The 18,140-nt window shown below is 31.7% G+C and overlaps 1 protein-coding gene across 1 annotated transcript in view; it reads left to right on the top strand.

The window, feature by feature from the left end:
- LOC127719167 (uncharacterized) overlaps positions 1–18,140 on the top strand; it is a 177,001-nt gene that overhangs the window by 116,473 nt on the left and 42,388 nt on the right. The window contains exons 6-11 of the mRNA XM_052225190.1: positions 5,486–6,046; positions 7,583–7,645; positions 8,255–8,269; positions 12,964–13,551; positions 15,131–15,214; positions 17,036–17,599. Of these exons, the coding sequence (XP_052081150.1) occupies positions 5,486–6,046; positions 7,583–7,645; positions 8,255–8,269; positions 12,964–13,551; positions 15,131–15,214; positions 17,036–17,599 (1,875 nt within the window). The remainder of the gene's footprint in view (positions 1–5,485; positions 6,047–7,582; positions 7,646–8,254; positions 8,270–12,963; positions 13,552–15,130; positions 15,215–17,035; positions 17,600–18,140) is intronic.

Here is an 18,140-nt window from a genome sequence, read left to right as displayed (position 1 = left end):
CCATAAATGATATCTACATCAAAAATAAAGTTCTTACATCGTTGGACATCATTTCTCCTACTGAAGTCTGGTTATCCAAAAGCTCTTATACCCATGTAGTTGAAATACAATATAAACTGATTTATATATTGATTTTTATTAAGTTATTCTAAAAGAAATGTATGTCCTATTTTCAGCGATAAATGGGTTGAACTATGCGAGGAACTATGTTTATTCATATAATTGCTATTGTTGTTTTACAATCTGACAATGTATATATAATGTTCATATTATATCTATGACATATACAATAATTTGAAAACCCAGTTGAGAAAAATCTTTTGATAAAATGATTGATTGCTGGTAGAGGCAAACATTTCATACATGTTCAGGACGATAAGAAATTAACAAAAGGTAGGTCCTGTAATAGAGGCCGTCCGGGATAAAGGTCGGGGAAATTTGAACTGCCTTTGGAAAAGGAAAATTGGATAGGGACAAAAATTTGTCTTTACAACTGACCCCCTACGGACCCCTCAAAGAGTTGTTTGCAAGGATTCTTAACGTAACGAGAGGATTGCATTGTCTTAACACGAGGCATTGAATGTAACGTCCCCATCCTGCCCGGACGTTGCAGCGTACTTGTATACCCTGCACAGCCAAACGGACGCCCCACTTTGACAAAAGTTTTACTGTCCATCGAAAGAAGACAATATTGACCATAGTTTTATACCTCAGTCTTCATGGCTGGAAAAGGGGGGGATTGAGGGGTTGTGCGTTTGCTATTAAGTCTTTGGTCAACTTGTTTAAAGGAGTTTCAACGTCAGTTTACTGCATTTCATAGCTTATAAACTGAAATTCTGAAGCAATACATCTCATTAAATTCTTCTTTGTACCAACAATGCAAACTAAAATTCCATAATTCCTTAGTAGGTTTTATGGTGGTACATTAAACGCACGCCACTGATTTCTTGGCGCAAGAAAAATAATTGCTTGGTAAAACAGTCAACTGAGTACAAATGATTTAAACATGCATATGTGAATTGGTTCGGTGTTTAAAATCATCAATTTTATACAATAATGTTCCTGCATGTTTGATTTTGCATGATTTTATTGTAGGATGTGACTCTAAACCCATGGATTTAGTCTTCCTTTTAGATACATCAGTTAATAGTTCTAGTGATTATTTAGAAATGCAAAATTTCTTGCTAGACTTCGTTCAATTCGTTGACATTGACTCAGGAGCGGTTCGTGTTGCTATGGTTACATTTAGCACAGGCGCAAATGTGCAGTTCCTTCTTAACAAATATAAAACCATGGTTGAAATTCAGCAAGGTATTCGCAATGCATATTATTACCCTGGTGACAGAAACACGGCAGATGCCTTTGACATACTCAGACGCAGGGTATTCTTTGAAGCGTACGGAGACAGAACAGATGCTCCGGATATTCTCCTACTTCTTACCACTGGGAAGCCAAATAGAAATGTACAGCGAATACAACAAGAGGCTGACGCTCTTCATCAATTTGAAATTAATGTAGTGACTGTTGCAATTGGAGAATTCGATTCCAGTTATTTGGAAAACATTGCCAGCCAGCCAGCTGAAAAATATTCTCTCAAGTTAAACAAAATGAAAGATCTTCTAGTGGTTAAGAATAAGGTTTTGAACCAAATATGTCGCTGTGAGTCTGAAGCTTTTCTAATGATTAAATTTTTATTACAACATTCATGTTAATGTTAATGTGTAAAGGAAATAATGTAAAACATGTTTTATGGATATTGTTTCATACTGATTTAAAAAAAAAATTCATCACATTTTTCAAAAAGATTTTTTTTAAATCTTGTATTAAGTTTTATATTTCTAAATATCCATTCAAATAAAAAAGAAAATAAGATTTAAAATTTTTTTTTTATAAATTACGTTGTTTTATTTATAAATTTTACAATATTCATTAACTGCTACTGAGTTGAATATTGAAAGTAAATCAAGTAAAACGACTGTTTTATTTCAGTGTCCTCCGCAGCCTTTTTAACACCCATAGAAGGTTAGTTCGGTATGACGTCAGTAATGTGGTGTACATTTTACGTCATAATCACGTCAATTCACGTTTTTGTGCTATTATACTCATTCCTGCTATGTGTAATTTAATTCCATGTTTCGTTTTTTTTTTCTATATTTCACTTACTGTATAATGTATTTAAGACTAACAAAATATTTTTATTTTTGTAATGTTAAAATTAATATACAGTAACGGTCTAGCAAGATACTTAGTATCACCAAATTGAGACCATCCTTCTTATAATATAATAGTTCGTCTCTTTGTAAGCAAAGATCGAACAGATATATATCTGTTACCCATCGTGTTTTCAAAGGGAAATCAAAATTCCAGTGCATTCGTTTATACCATTAGCGAGTTAAAGAGAACAGGATTATGGCCACGGCAGATATGACTTAACTTCAACAAAATCATGATTGTGTGATTAAAATCCTCAAACAGATGATATTAACCTCACCATTAAGAATCAATGGTCCAAAATCCCTGTTAGAAGCGAAAATCTGTCAAGGAAATCATGATAAGAAACGTAATTCCTGGAATGTCATATCAACTAACAGATATATACTCTATCTGCAGATGTTGATTGACTGTTGGTTTACAGAAAAATAGAGAGTAAAACATTTGGAAAGTTGAAGTAATATCTTAAGCTCAGTATCCAGTACCTTGGTACTTTCATGAAAATACGGTTATTGTATGATTGAAATTTTCTGTTTAAAAATTTGGAAATCATTTCTTTGATGAAGAATATAACTCCCTAACGCAAAGCTCTGATTTCTTGTCCAGATTTGACTATCCTATAGGTCTTTTTGGATTAGTTTTTGGATTTTCAACATATTGGCCTCGACATCACTGAAGAGATATTAGTTGTCAAAATGAGCACCAGGTGCAGTAAAGTTAGTACCGTTAATGTTATAATTACCACTGGTTTGATACCACTTCTGTGTATGACTTACCCAATGTTTCTGTTGTTCCGCTTTGTTTCCTCTAATAGTTGATGTGTTTCCCTCAGTTTTGGTTTGTGACCCGGATTTGTTTCAGTTAAATCGATTTATGACTATTGAACAGCAGTATACTACTACTAGTATTGCCTTTATTTACCCATCAGCCGGTACTTTGGAACTTGAATAAAATGAATGAATATGTTTGATTAAAATTTGCTGTTATAAAATATGGAAATCATTTTGAATTTAAGAATATATCTCCATATCGCAAAGCTCTCATTCCTTGCCCAAGTTTGGCTTTACTTTAGATATGTCTTTTGTTTGTTTTATCAGGTTGTCAACGTTTTACTCATTTTAAAAAAGCCGTATGGAGACCTATATTTGATAGGAATAGAGAAATAGATGCTGTATTTGGCAGAACATTTCGGAATTTTGGGACCTTAATGTTCTTCTTACAATATTTGGCTTTTTCATTTTGTTTGATTCATGCATGACTGATGAGTCTTTTGTAGACAAAACGCGCATCTGGCGTGCATACTTACTACCTTGGTATCTTTGATGAGTTTTCTTTCCACCCACATCATTTTGGAATAGTTGTTTTATTGACTTTCATACCACATCCTCCTTATTTGTATATATAAAAAAAAGCTGCAAAAATTTCCTCATCTCATGATATTCCAATCAATTATTATTTGAACACAAGCACGATCTTATCAAAATCGCTATTTCACTATTATATGTTTTATAAAAAGAGATAAATTGGAGTAAAAAATCTTTTTTTTGTAAAATCCGTGGATAAAATAATCTTTACCATTACCAAAAGTCATTTGAAGTAAAGAAATTATCTTTTTCGTGCATAGCTCTGATTCCTTGATCAAGTTTTAATATACTTTTGGTGTTTTTCAATAGTATCAGCATTCTAAAATTTTTATTAGGGTTTAGTTTTCAAACATTTTAACCTCCAGTATCACGGAAGGTACATTAATTGTAGAAATGCACAAGTGTTGAAATAAATTGGCACCTTTTAGATGTGATTCTAGTTATTCTCTTACATTGCATTAAACTTCGTTATGTTACTGATTTCATTTAAGATCACTGTATACCATTTAATATACATTCATTAACATCTTGGAATCAGTTGTCTTCAGTTGTTTTCACTGTGTCATGTCTCTTTATGTACGGCTCCACCCATACTGATACCCTACTGTAGATACATGTACACGTATATAACTACACAATACTAAACGGATATTATTACACGTTACAACACTATTACTAAACGGATATATTTCACATGTATATAACTACAAAAATACTAAACGGATATTTGTTACGTGTAACTTCACAACTACTAAACAGATATTTTTATTTACAGATTGAAATGGCCACTCAAACTTATTTGCGGTTTTACTTACATAATGTACATTTTTTCTTCAGCTGAAATAATACTTGTGTTTTTTAAACAAAAATTGAATCAGCATGATTTCTAAAAACTGTTTATGTCAGTCAAATACTTGTAAAAAGTGATCTCTAATTTGGCTCTTTCCCATGTAAGACTTTTCCCATTTGGCATATGATGATTGTTGACTGATAGAGATGGGGATTTTAGTCATACAATACATATTTACAATTCATACTGAAAACAAAAGTTACTTATATATAATCATGTACATAATTTTATTTCATAATATTAAGAATCAGTGCAGTCTAGGTAATACATAGTCAGACTCTGGTGAAAAAAGACAAAACAAAGTTCATTTCTGCTAGCGAGCGAGCGTTACATTACAGAACGATAACACTTGACAACCCCTAACGATGGTCGACATTTTATCTGCTAATGAAATACAAGATAGGCAACATTTGACCCCCCTGCTAGCCAAGGTTAGCCACTTGTCCGCGAATGAGATACTATAAAGGATAAAAAATGACGTTGCAAGCGTAGCTCAAACGATGGTCGGCGAAAAAAACAACAGAATGATAACATTTGCCCTGCTAGCTAGCAATGATCGACCGCATGTCAGTTATTGACTATGATGTTAACAGATGGATGATGAAACTCCTTCAAAAACGATGGTTGACTCATCGATTCCTCAATCGAGTACCGAAAGATTTACCATCCGAAGTTTTAACGGTTTTTTAATGGACTATACTGTTAATTTTTTAATACAGTAACCATACATAGTAATCCTCTTCAGTTCCTTTATGATTTTTGTACTTTTTTTCGACATTTACCTTCTTTGTATTGCTATCAAGTAGAACCATATTGTATTGCTATCTAGTAGAACCATATACGTATATATTATATATAAATATACATATATTTCCAGATACTTTCTGAATTGCTTATATTAAAATTGTTCATTTTCTTATTAATTGAAATTACATTTTGTGCATTTTTAGTAGGAACTGATGCTCGAATTATCGATATTCAACAAATATTTTGTAAATGATGTAGGATTTAAAAAAAACAATAATAATTTATGATAATTTATTAATAAATATATTTGCAGATAGTGACGAACAAGATTTGGTTTTCCTTCTTCATTTTTCCAATGATATGTACCAGGCAGAATTTAAGAAAATATTGAACTTTATGACGTCACTCATAGAAAGGGCAGATATCGATTCTGGATTAGTGCGTGTTGGAGCCGCACTATATCGTGAATCCGGCGTAGTAATATTTGACTTAAAAGCATATCGTACAAAGAAGGAGGTTGTTGAAGCAATTGAAAAAATTCCTTTTAATTTTAAATCGAACCGAGCCAATCTTGGGGCTGGAATAAATGTTGTCAGGGATCAGATGTTAGCGGATTCAGCAGGCGATAGACAAGACATTCCGAATGGAGTTGTAGTTATTACTGATTCCAATTCCAATATAAACGTTGATGGCATTGATGAATCAAGTAACGAATTGAAAGATGCTGGAGCTACTATTTTTACAATTGGGATTGGCCTCGAAAATCCGAACGAGATTGTTTCTGTCGCTTCTAATCAGGAATTCAGTTACATTTTAAATGACGTAGCTCAACTTCCAGCGTTGACAACTAGATTGCAAGACCGGGTTCCATCTTGTATGTTTAGATAAGATAAATGTGTATGTCTAAAAATACACCTCAACTGAAAATACCATTTAAAGTTCACTTTCTGATTGCTAATGATGGTGTGTAGTTTTACTTTTCGCTATTTGCTATCAAGGGAGAATTGATCGAAATGTATTGTCATTTATTAATTGACAAATGTTCTATGTTCTTTATTCAATATGAACAACGGAAACTCATCAGAACGACATGTATGGAGTACAAGCTTCATAAAATCATCAACAATTAGAAAATGAACTTGCTATGGTATATTTAGAGTTGCAAGAAATCTTGGTTTGTATTCGGTGCCCCGAATGCTTAAAAAGCCACAGTAGGGATTAAGGGTTTGCCTAAAAAAGATAAACTGCAAACTTGTATGCACTTGGAAATTCCCAGAAATATATCCATCCATTTGCAACTTCGTAACTGCAATATGCCTGCGCGGCAGCACAGCGGAGGTATGCAGCAAAGGTAGAAATAACCAAGCTCTTCCAATTGGTGCTTTTTCCTAGAGAAAAATTTACTTCACATAGCAAATATCTTCAAGTCACAATATCTAAAGACGCGTTTCCCCCAAATGACCCTGGTCAACCAATCAGTTCATTCATAAAGCCATGTGTTTTTTTGTTTTGTTTTTCACAGACTTTCATACCATAATCACATCATGACTTTCAATTTGTAATAAGGGGGTACATAACACTACATGGAGATAACTCTGTAAAAATCAGCTGAACGTTTTAATCACGTTCTATTGTTAAGGAAATATTAAGCTTCTCAATGATCAAAATTAGTGTTTGTCAAACTGCTATATATCCAATGAAATTTGTCCGATAAAGTGTGTAGTTCAAGTTTTTGAAACTTTTATATTTTTGTCAAAGGGTCAAAGTAAAATATTTTGTCAAAATTTTATGAAAATTAAACTAGCCAAATTAATTTTAGTGTGGTACCACCATTTCATTATGGCTGTATTTTTGAAATTCATCTGTATTCATTTTGTTATCTTGGATTTTTGAGTTAGAGTTTTAAGTAAGTAGAAAAGATAAAACAAGAAATTACAATTTAATAAAAAGACATTCATTTCTTTGTTTTTACATTTGAAATTTACATTTATACTTTTCTATTATATGGTTGTCATTGCTGCATACTGTATTCGGAACATAATCATTGACCACGTGGTATTCCAAAAGGATCATAGTTCCTACGGGAGCTCCTACTCTTGCGAACGTAATATTTGTTTAAAATGATGTTAATTACTTACCATTCAATTGATTTACTCATAAATATTTAATCACTATTTTGTTTTTCAAGCGTTTGATTTTGTCAGGTTTTATGGACTTTCCTCTTTTTAGATTTACATTGACGTTCGTTTTTTTTTGTAATGCTTTTTTGATTATGGTCTGGATACCTTTAAGTGACAGTCACTTCACCTAAATTTAATACTGAGTGATGCCAGTGTTTCCTGTTTAGGAAATGTCAATGTTTGATTCCATAGCTACATTATTATAAAGTATTTCCCTTGTTTGTTTTCAGTAAGTAAATTGGACTTAAGACCCGTTCTTGAAGAAACCATTGATTCCTTAGGTTTCACAACAGGTAAGTTTATTTAAGCAACATAGTGTAATTATGTTTGTTACCATATTTCAGTACTTGTCTTCGTTTTTGACTTGGTCTTCCAAACTTTTTTTGATTCGAGCGCCACTGACGAGCCTTATGTAGACGAAAATCGTGCCAAATCATACGCCTGGTTTCTTTGATGAGTTTTTGTCTAAAGTCAAAATCAAGAGAATAAAAAAGACTTAAATACCAGAAGTAAATTTTTATTTTCTGTCCTGTTTATTAAAGAAAAAAGTGAGAACTAAATGTCAGCAGTTGGTGTAAAGAAAGGCAGGACTTTATGCTAATTCTCTTTATGATCTGTACATTAAATTATTCAAGCTGTGTTCTTTATCTATAAAATTTGGAGAAGAACATAATAACTGATTATTTAAATGAATTGCCATTTATAAATGCAAATTACATGCCGGAACAAAATTTTTTTCCAGATTATTCTCATGCGGGAATTATGAAGAATTTTTTTTTTTTAACAAAATGAAAGAAACGATAGAATAGAAATAAAATCAGGTGTATACAAATCATCTGTACTCACTAAACTGATTCGTTAAGTTCAATTAATATGTTTTATTGTTTTTCTTATAATTTTAGGATCTAAATTGAAAAGTAAGTATGTGTGCATGCTATGTTTTTTACGTGTTCATGAATTTGTGGTTGTCCTATTTGTCGTAAGATCTGAGAATGTCAAATTTATTATAAGATAAACAAAATGATTTACTCTTCAGTGAGATACTATAGCCCTATCCAGAAACTCATTTCCGGAATCATTAATGTGTTCTAAAATTATAATTTGAAGACAGTTTGTTCCCTTGTATGTAAGTAAACTACCTCGCGACAATTAAGTGTAGTATTGCGGAGCATGTAAGGAACGGACATAAACTCTGCGCCGGAGATTGATGAAGCACAACAAAGAATCAACGATTAGCGGTGTTCAACCCCTGTTGGTTTAATACTATTTGGTTGACATATATATAACAGGTCTTTTGGCCTGCATCGTTCTTCAAATTTAACATAATTATGAATCTGGAAACGTTGGAAAATTAAAGAAACAAATTGTTTTTATTTCACTTTTCACCATTGCATTCCTCTGCTGCGAACCACGTTCCGGTAAACTTCCTTTACTAGGGAAACACATCGTATTTAACTGAAATTTTAAAATCAGATTTGTGATTTCGGAAGTGAGATTCTCGAAAGTCCTGTATATATAGCGTTTGTGGAATATGTTAATTCTTTTACTGCTTATCTAATAAAAAAAAACCGAGTTATTACATATAGTCTTCTGGATCACAAAAATAAAATTTCATCTGATATTTATCGAGAACAGCACTTTGTAAAGATTTAATAGTGAAAATAAATTTTTGGCGTTTAAAACTACGATAAAAGGTTGTTAAAAGACGCTTTCGATGATATTTTAAAAAGGTGTAAATATTATTAGTGGTACAGGAATATATGAATTATCTTAAAATGAAAAAAACAAATGGAAATCAATATATAAAGGGTGGACAACCATGGATCATAGATATACTATCTTACACAAGCACGCATGCGCTATTTATGTATGCATGCTTCCCTTTGTCTTTCTTTGTGTCGTTCATACAAAAGTGTTGTCATGTGACAGATTATGTGTGTGTTTTCTTGTAAGTCTCGTAGTAGCATCAAATAAAGGTTCTAAGCACAAAAGTGTTGTCATGTGTGTGTTTTCTTTTAAGTCTCATCAAATAAAGGTTCTTAGCAACAACTTATGCTAAGAATAACTATTTTTGTAATGAAACTTCTGCAGTTTTAGCATCAAATAAAAGTTCTAAGCACAACTTATGCTGAGAATAACTCTTTTTGTTATAGAAACGTCTGCAGTTTTAGCATCAAATAAAGGATATAAGCACAAATTATACTGAGAATAACTCTTTTCGTTATAGGAACGTCTGATGTTTTTTTCTTGAGCGAGTTAATTTCATCCATGAATAAAACAAAAAACTTTATTTACTTAGAACCTTAATTATCCCTGTCCTATATGTGTTAGTTAATTTGTTATTGTTGACTTGCGTGTGGATGTATTACAACCGACAGATTAGTAAGACTAACTGAATGAAGAAAACCAATGATTTGCTCGGTGTGTGTGTGTATGTGTGTATGGAGTGAGAGAGTGAGAGTGAGAACGAATATGTATGAGTTTTCGGATATTATAAATAAAGTTGAGCATATTTCTAAACCTTTTACATATATATAAACACCACGTTAAAAATAATCTGTATAAAGTTTATTATCTGACGAAAGTTAATGCACAAGTTTAACTTGTCCTCTAATAATAGAATATTGTCCATTATTGATTTTGCGGAACCCCATGCAATCGAACTTGATACACTTTATTGTTACACATAATAGAAACTCGGTCACCTTATCAAATTATACTATCGCCGCCATATAGCCTTTTTGTGCTTAGGCGGCGTAAAGCAAACACCAATCAATTAATCAAAGCATACTTGCCAATATGTATTCAGATGATTACTCTTATATTGGTCTGGTAAACTCAATATTACGTATATTACTTGACACAAAGGGAGATTGCAGCACTTTTATTTATCCCTCTGCAGTACTTTGTTTCTACTTGCACGAAGTAGAGTAGATGATTGCAGTTATTCACTTTTGCATGTTGAAAGTGCACTATATGTGTTGACTGGAAGAGCTATCTCTTTAACTTTATAATGAAGATTAGCGATAAAAAAAAAAAAATCTTTTTTTTTCTTCTGTTTTTGCAAGTGTCCGTAGGGATTTTGTTTAAATTAATACATCACGTCCTTTCTTTTTCATCGAGTTCTTGAAAATTCCAGCCTTTTAAAAAGAAACCATTATCATTTGTTTTCACTTCAACTTATTTACTCATTTCATGAAAAGCACCCGTGTATACAAGTCAAAATTAGAAACCAATCGACATGAGATTTGTTTTCCGAAAGAAAAGAATGTTGCGCATTATTTCGAAATTTGCTTAAATATTAATCAGAATGAATGAAAACTTTGGAAACGTTCTAAAAAGTGTATTTTATGCACCATTTCAAAATATCAATATGTAAATAAAAACATATATAAATTAACATTATTTCATTATACAATTTTCTTCTTAATTTAGATTGCCCAATAGGTCACAACTACTACATGTTATCTTTTCTGTTAAATTGCATTCCAAAATAAAGAGTATATCCAAACCGGTAATATGTTTACATGCATTTTAATTAATTTTGTATATAGTATACCATTCCAAAATAAAATTGATGGATTCAGACCCCGATAAGACAATTCAGTCATTTTCCAGTCAGCATATTCGATTTGCCTTGAACTTTTTCACTTTTGCTATCATCACTTAGCTACACCGAGCACTTTTCATACGTGACTTGTTTGCACCACAGCATGGGATCTTTATGTAACCAAGAGAAGGAAACTTACTGCAGGTAAGACCCATATATATTATATCTAATAATCTTGATATTCCATATACAATTCATTTCAATATACATAGTACTCTCATTAAATACGTATATCCAATTTCAAGTATGTGCTTATTGGCGATTATTTTTCCGAAATATGTTTTAAAAAGCATTGTGAACATTTGATACCGTTGAGATGCAAGACAAATAAATAAAACTGAATATTATTATTTACTACTTTTGAAGGGTATAAATGGTAGTTGTCGGAAATGTCTATAATAAAGGACATCACTACTTTATGACATCACGTGTGCTTTCACCGATCAAATCTGATTTTGACGAAGATTTGACTTGTCTTTATATAGAAATAAGAAGACGTGGTATGAGTGCCAATGAGACAACTCTCCATCCAAGTCACAATGTGTTAAAAGTAAACAATTATAGGTGAAAGTTCGGCCTTCAACACGAAACCTTGGCTCACACCGAACACCAAGCTATAAAGGGCCCCAAAATGACTAGTGTAAAACAATTCAAACAGGAAAACCAACGGTCTTATCTATATAAAAAACAAGAAACGAGAAACACTTAGGAACCACATCAACAAAAGACAACCACTGAAACAGGTTCCTGATTTAGGCCAGGTGCAAACAAATACAGCGGGTTTTAACAGGCGCCAACCTTCACCCTAACATGAAATAATAGTGTAACATTACAACATAGAAAGAGACAATATAAATATCAATTGAAATGGCTTAACGCAATCAAAATGACATATTAACATAAACAAGTAAACATACAAACAACGAATAAATTTGATCTATTACACAATGTCAAAAAGGCAATTTATACCCTAATAACCAAATAGATTGCGTGTTTATTTTTTTTGTAATTTGCAATACCTAGCAATGATTCTAAGAAATACTAAGAAAGAGTCTCAGTTTGATGAAAAATTTAAATTAGCATATAATATTGAATTCTTAAATAAAACAAAGAAATAACAATATGACATTGAAAATAATGAAAAGTTCAAATCTTTTTGAACAAAACTATTGTCGTATTTTACCGTTCTTTAATTAGATTGTTCACAATTGACATTGTAGATACTTAAACAAAGTGGATTCGATTTAAATTTCAAATAAAAAGCAAATAAATTCACAATTGTACAATCTTTATAGATCTATTTTTTTCATCATTTCTACGTTTTGCTTCATTAAGCTTTATACCTGTCCGGGTTCAGTGTCAAACGCTTTTATTATTATCGCTATTTTCTTTAACCTTTCTGTATGATAATTTTCCTCCTCACTCGTTCGAGTGATTTTTTCTTCAGTCGAGTAAAAAAAGTGCATGACGTGATAAGCCTATGTCATTGAGGTTTGTTAGGAAATTGGCGATACACAGATTATTTATGGTCTTTAAGAACACGAGAAAGTTCCTCTGTAACATCTCATCTCGGGATTATTGCCCTTCGATGAAATTTTAGCCGCGAAATCCCCTCTCATCAAGAATCATCGATAATCTATATTGTAATTTCTGATTTAAGAGAAATTTGGCCGCAACGGTATTAGAGTGAACGTGGCATTTTTATTTTTTAAGTTTTGTGTAAAAGATTTAAGAAAACCTCTTCAATCTGTATTTTCTGACCTTATGTCTGTTATTATGACGTCATAATGTTATTTGTTCGAATCTTTAGGATCCAAGTATATAAGTAGAAATGACATACGTCCGACGCCCTTTTCTGAATAAATCTTAATTTTTTTGTAATTATTCATTTGTTTGTTTGAATTGTTTCTTATATCTCGACAAGGGACATAAATGTCTATACCGCAGTCAGAGGATTAATTTATGCTGTTCATGTTTAACTTGGTAATTTTGTCTTTTTAGGTAGCGAGAGTGCGGATGTCGTCATTCTGTTCCACGCTGGACACAAACTTAAATCCAAGGAATTTAATAAAGGACTGAAGTTGTTTATTTCGAGACTTTTCGAAAAAGCCCAAGTAGATTCAGGTTCTGCGAGGGGAGCTGTTATAAATTATGGTGCAGCAGTAAAGGAGGTTTTTGGATTGAATAAATACAATAAGAAATCACTATTGAGAAAAGCTATTCAAAAATGGAAACCAAAGCCTTTCAGGAATAGTAAAGCTGATTTAACAGCTGCCCTTCGGCTACTTAGAACAAAGACTTTATCGAAAACAGGTGGCGCTAGAATGTCTGAAGGGGTTCCGACAGCTGTCGTCATAGTAACCGATATGGGTAGCACGTCTGATTCGAATGCCGCTTCACAGGAAATAAATAATCTAAAAAATATGGGAGTTACGATATTCACTGTCGGTGTCGCAAAAGCCAACAATAATGAATTATTGTCGATGGTCAGCCAACCACGAGATACTTATCATCAAAGTGCAAAATCTTACTTTGATTTAGTAAAAGGAGATTCTCATGTTCATAAGATTACAAATGAGATTCGAGCATGTAAGTAGAAAGTGGGAACATTGTTCGTTTTAAGGTAAAAAAATGAAAGTATAAACTCTGATTTTAGATTTTAAGCTTTCGACAAAAGTTACTCCCAGTTTAAAATACGACGAAAATTCATTATTGTACTAACGATAAACATAACTAGATACGACATTTTTGCATTCATTCTACTCATTTTCGAGGTTATATTGAATTTTTCAATTGTTCATTAGATGTCCAACTTTACTTGAATTTAATGAAATATCTATGAAACACAAACAGAAATTACAAACTGGATGAAAAGTAAAATCCCACCTTTAAATCGAAGTTGTGAAAACACAAACAACTTGCACTTAACTGTAATTAGATAATGAACTGTTAATATTAAAGTCTATATAACACGCATTAAGGTGGTACCTAACACTACAGGGAGATAACTCTGTTAAAATCAGCTAAACGTTTTAATTACGTTGTATTGTTAAGGAAATATTAAGCTTCTCAATGATCAAAATTAGTGTTTGTCAAACTGCTATATAACCAATGAAATTTTTCTGATAAAGTGGTTGGTTCAAATTTTTTGAAATTTTTATATTTTTGTCAAAGGGTCAATGTAAACATTTTGTCAAAATTTTATGAAAATTAAACGAGCCAAATTAATATTAGTCAAGGTGTTGGGTACCACCTTAAAAGTGAAACAGTGGGTTAACGTTTCTTTAACTACTTTTATTTTAAAACATTTAATCGTTATGTTAATGAAATCCAATTCTCGCATAGCTAAATGAACATCGAAGTCGATTTATACTTAAGAGAATGTATTTTGCAAAAGTGACATAAGTATTAAAAATCTGTGTTACATTTTGTGTCAATCATAATAATAAAGATGTTTTAAGCTTTTAGGTGACACAGAGTACCATAAATTATTTCAATTTCTGTTTCAATTGAACGTACAAGAAACACTAAATAAACGGACTATTTCAAAAGTATAAGGAATTTAAAGAATTGTCTCCCCTTATCTAGCACCTTAACCAGAATCGCATCGAAACCAAAAATCAATTTGAATTAGTATCTGAACAGAATAATGGAATTTGCTACAAGAATTATGCTCCAACCTATTCAATGAAAAAATACCCGGGCTTGCCTACTCGCTTTATCTATCAAGTTTGTAATTCAAAGAGACATATCAGAAATTTAAAGGATTGTCTACCCTAATCTTACATCTTAACAAGAACCAAACTTGTCTTCTCATCGAAGCAAAAAATCGATTTGAATTAGTATCTGAACAGAATAATGGAATTTGATGAAAGAATCATACTCCAACATATCCAATGAAAAAATAAATGAGCTTGCCTACTCGCTTTATATATCAACTCTGTAAATGATCTTAAAAATTTAACATGATGAAAAAGTTCAATCTTATATTATGTTCTTAATTATTAAATTCAAACCATTTTTAAAATAAAGCATTTAGTTTTAAAAAAAGTTAAAGCAACAACATGAGTTTGAGAATTCGTAAGAAATGTATATAATACATTTTGTTTATTTTTTTGAATGAAAATGTTTTGCAACAATAACGTAAATATTGAACTAATTTGTTTAGTACAGAAGAAATCTGCCCGACCACCCGCAACACGTGCACCAGTGACAACACGTGCCCCTGTTATTATCCGTTCTACAACAGCTGGTAAGTCATGCATGATAACAATTACATAGGGTTTAAATTGATTCCGAGCAGTAGTTTATGCTTATTATCAATAAAAACATGAGACATGAATACAACAATACAGTACCGCTAAAAAGAAATATTAGATGAATGTAGAGAACTCAACCATTTTATCGAGATTTAAATCTGTGCTAAAATTTAAACTGCGGCCAAATATAAATGTTTTTATTAATACATGTACTAGTTCAAACCTTGAATTGGACAAGAAAATCAAGATATTTGTAAATAAAACTGTGGTAATCAATGTCCTGAATTCTTTAAACGTTAACCAGGGCATTTTATGACTCGAGACTAAACCGAAGTGATTATCAATACTCCTATGTAAGTGAAATGTTGCACAGTTTTAATATAAGTTGACAATGGGTTGTCTGGTGACTTTTATTGATAAGCAGAGCATAAACTTTTCAAGTCAATTTAAACATACTAATATATACCTCGAGAGTTTTTCGTATTGCGATTTTTTTGCATGATAACCGTACAAGAAGATGTAAAACATATTGAAGAAAATCATACACAGACTTTTGATAAGGTATGTATTTCTTTGTGTTATCATTATATATTTCCTAAAGAGCATAAATAATCATTACAGAATACTTTACTGGTCTTCTGTGGTTTTTTTTTCAAAATCATAATAATTGTTTTTATAACAGTCCAAACTTTCAAAAAATGAAAATTGTGCAGTAATGCTTAATAATATGAATGACAGTGTTTAATTTCATAAGAGTTCGATTATTACGTCACCTATGCAAAAATTACAGTACTTTGAGATATCAAAATGTGCATTTATTATTGCGAATAAAACACGAAAATAATTATTTCAATATCTAAGGATGTTCTACCTACTACAAATGCATTTACATTGATATTCTGATTTAAATTATTGCAATATCCATTTCATCGCTTTTTGCAATCAAGAAAACATGGAAATATACAATATATGTAAATTGTCGGAAAATATATAATTCATTTGTATGAGCTTTAGAAACAGGACGAAAAGCGAGGCTCGTCTTACTTTTCTCCTGTTTTGCAGCGAGTACAAATAAATTATATATTTTCCGACAATGTACATATATTGTTTTTATCCTGAAATTTATACCCAACACTTGAAACTTTAGTTGTTAAAATCTAAATCATTGTCTCTAATTTTTCAAAGAAATCGACATAGTTTAAACGCGGACTGCGAAGAGGACCCCAAAATTGGTACACAAAAAGAAATATCCACATTACCGATTGCTCAACATGGAAGATGGGTACAGGAGACTTTATTGCTACAAGTACAAATAAAGCAAAAATTTATTTGTGTACCTGTTATTCGTATAATAGTTGGCTGATTGCAGTATAAATGGTTTTTAAATGTTCATACAGCTTTTGCCCATAATACAGATACATATGATAAGAAAAAAGTTCGTCTTAATTTGATTAACATTATTTCAAAAGTGAGTTATTTCCATGATTTTACCAGAGTTATCTTACTTGATGACATGTTAAATGTAAAATGTGACCATCTTATGTAAAAGACAAAATGATATGAAGGAAGCAAGTTGTCAAATAAATTCATTGCAATAAATTTGCAGTACGCTTTCAGAACTAATTGATAAAAAACAAAAAACAAAAAAAACTTAAATCTTAAAAATTTTCCGTAACTGCCAAAGCGAGGGATAATTATTTTAAAATGATTAATACAGGACATCATCGTTTTATTTTATTTATCTTCTTTTTGTATTTATATCTCATTCATCTGATTACAACACTATTGACCATTATTTTCGTTATTTATTTCAGCATTGAACGTAGATCATACAAAACATCTTATAATCGTTTTTCAATCATCAAGTTCAACATCACCAAAAGATTTTAAGACTCTTGTCAAATTTTTACACTCATTAACCACTTATACTGGTATTTCAAGAGACACAGACTTGTCTGTTGTTAGTTTCGGTAAATTTTCCCAGATTCTTGTCAAATCCACCGATATAACCACGGCTGGCAATTCTATTTTGACTCTTGATAAAAAGTTACGAAGCAAGATGGCCGACTTGGGTGGTGCATTCTTGACGATTTTGAAATATGTTCTTAAGAAAGGATCACATTTCCAAAATACACATATCATTATTATAATGGATAAAACTGTCGACAAAAAAGGTGTTGATTATACTATAACAGCGAAAAAATTGCGAGAGAAAGGTGTCGTCATTCATGGGATATCTGTTACTGACAAACCGCACCCTGATTTGGAACAGGTGGTAACTTATTCAGATTCAAAGGCTTTTCTACATACGGTAAAATCGTATGCTGAGTTGGAGAAGGGACCCATATTGCAAAGCGTAGTATTGGATCTACAATACGGTGAGTAGTTAGATAAAAGAACAGGCTGTGGATACCATAGTGATATTCAAACTCATAAGTCAAAGACAAACTGACAAAACCACGGAATAAAATAAAACGTCGGCTAAAAGAAAAACTACGGTTTACAAAACAAAGAATAAAAAACTGAAGATTGAGCAACATGAACCCTTAGAAAACCGGAGGATGTGTCCTGAGAGGTTAAACAGATCATACACCATAGAAAGCATAAAGCAAGTAGGATTAATAAAAAAATGACAGATAATACCATTACAAACAAGACAAAAGGTTAATAATTTACAAGAAACTACCGATGAACGGTCTATTGTAAGAAACGAAACCTCACTTATATACCAGTCAACTGACCACGAATTTTTCGGATTTAACCTTGACCCAGATGTTACTATAACTTGCTCGAGTCTTGAAATAACCCTGGATTGCAGTAGGTGAACCATTTTTAATTTCAAATATGTTGTATTCGAACATCACTGAAGAGACAATAATTATCGAAATATGCATCTGGTGCAGTAAAATGTCAACGTTA

The sequence above is a fragment of the Mytilus californianus genome, unplaced genomic scaffold (genome assembly GCF_021869535.1).
Source record: "Mytilus californianus isolate M0D057914Y unplaced genomic scaffold, xbMytCali1.0.p SCAF_10, whole genome shotgun sequence".
Classification (NCBI taxonomy): domain Eukaryota; kingdom Metazoa; phylum Mollusca; class Bivalvia; order Mytilida; family Mytilidae; genus Mytilus; species Mytilus californianus.
The sequence above is the reverse complement of the archived record's forward strand: the minus strand, read 5'-3'. Positions and strand labels throughout refer to the sequence as shown.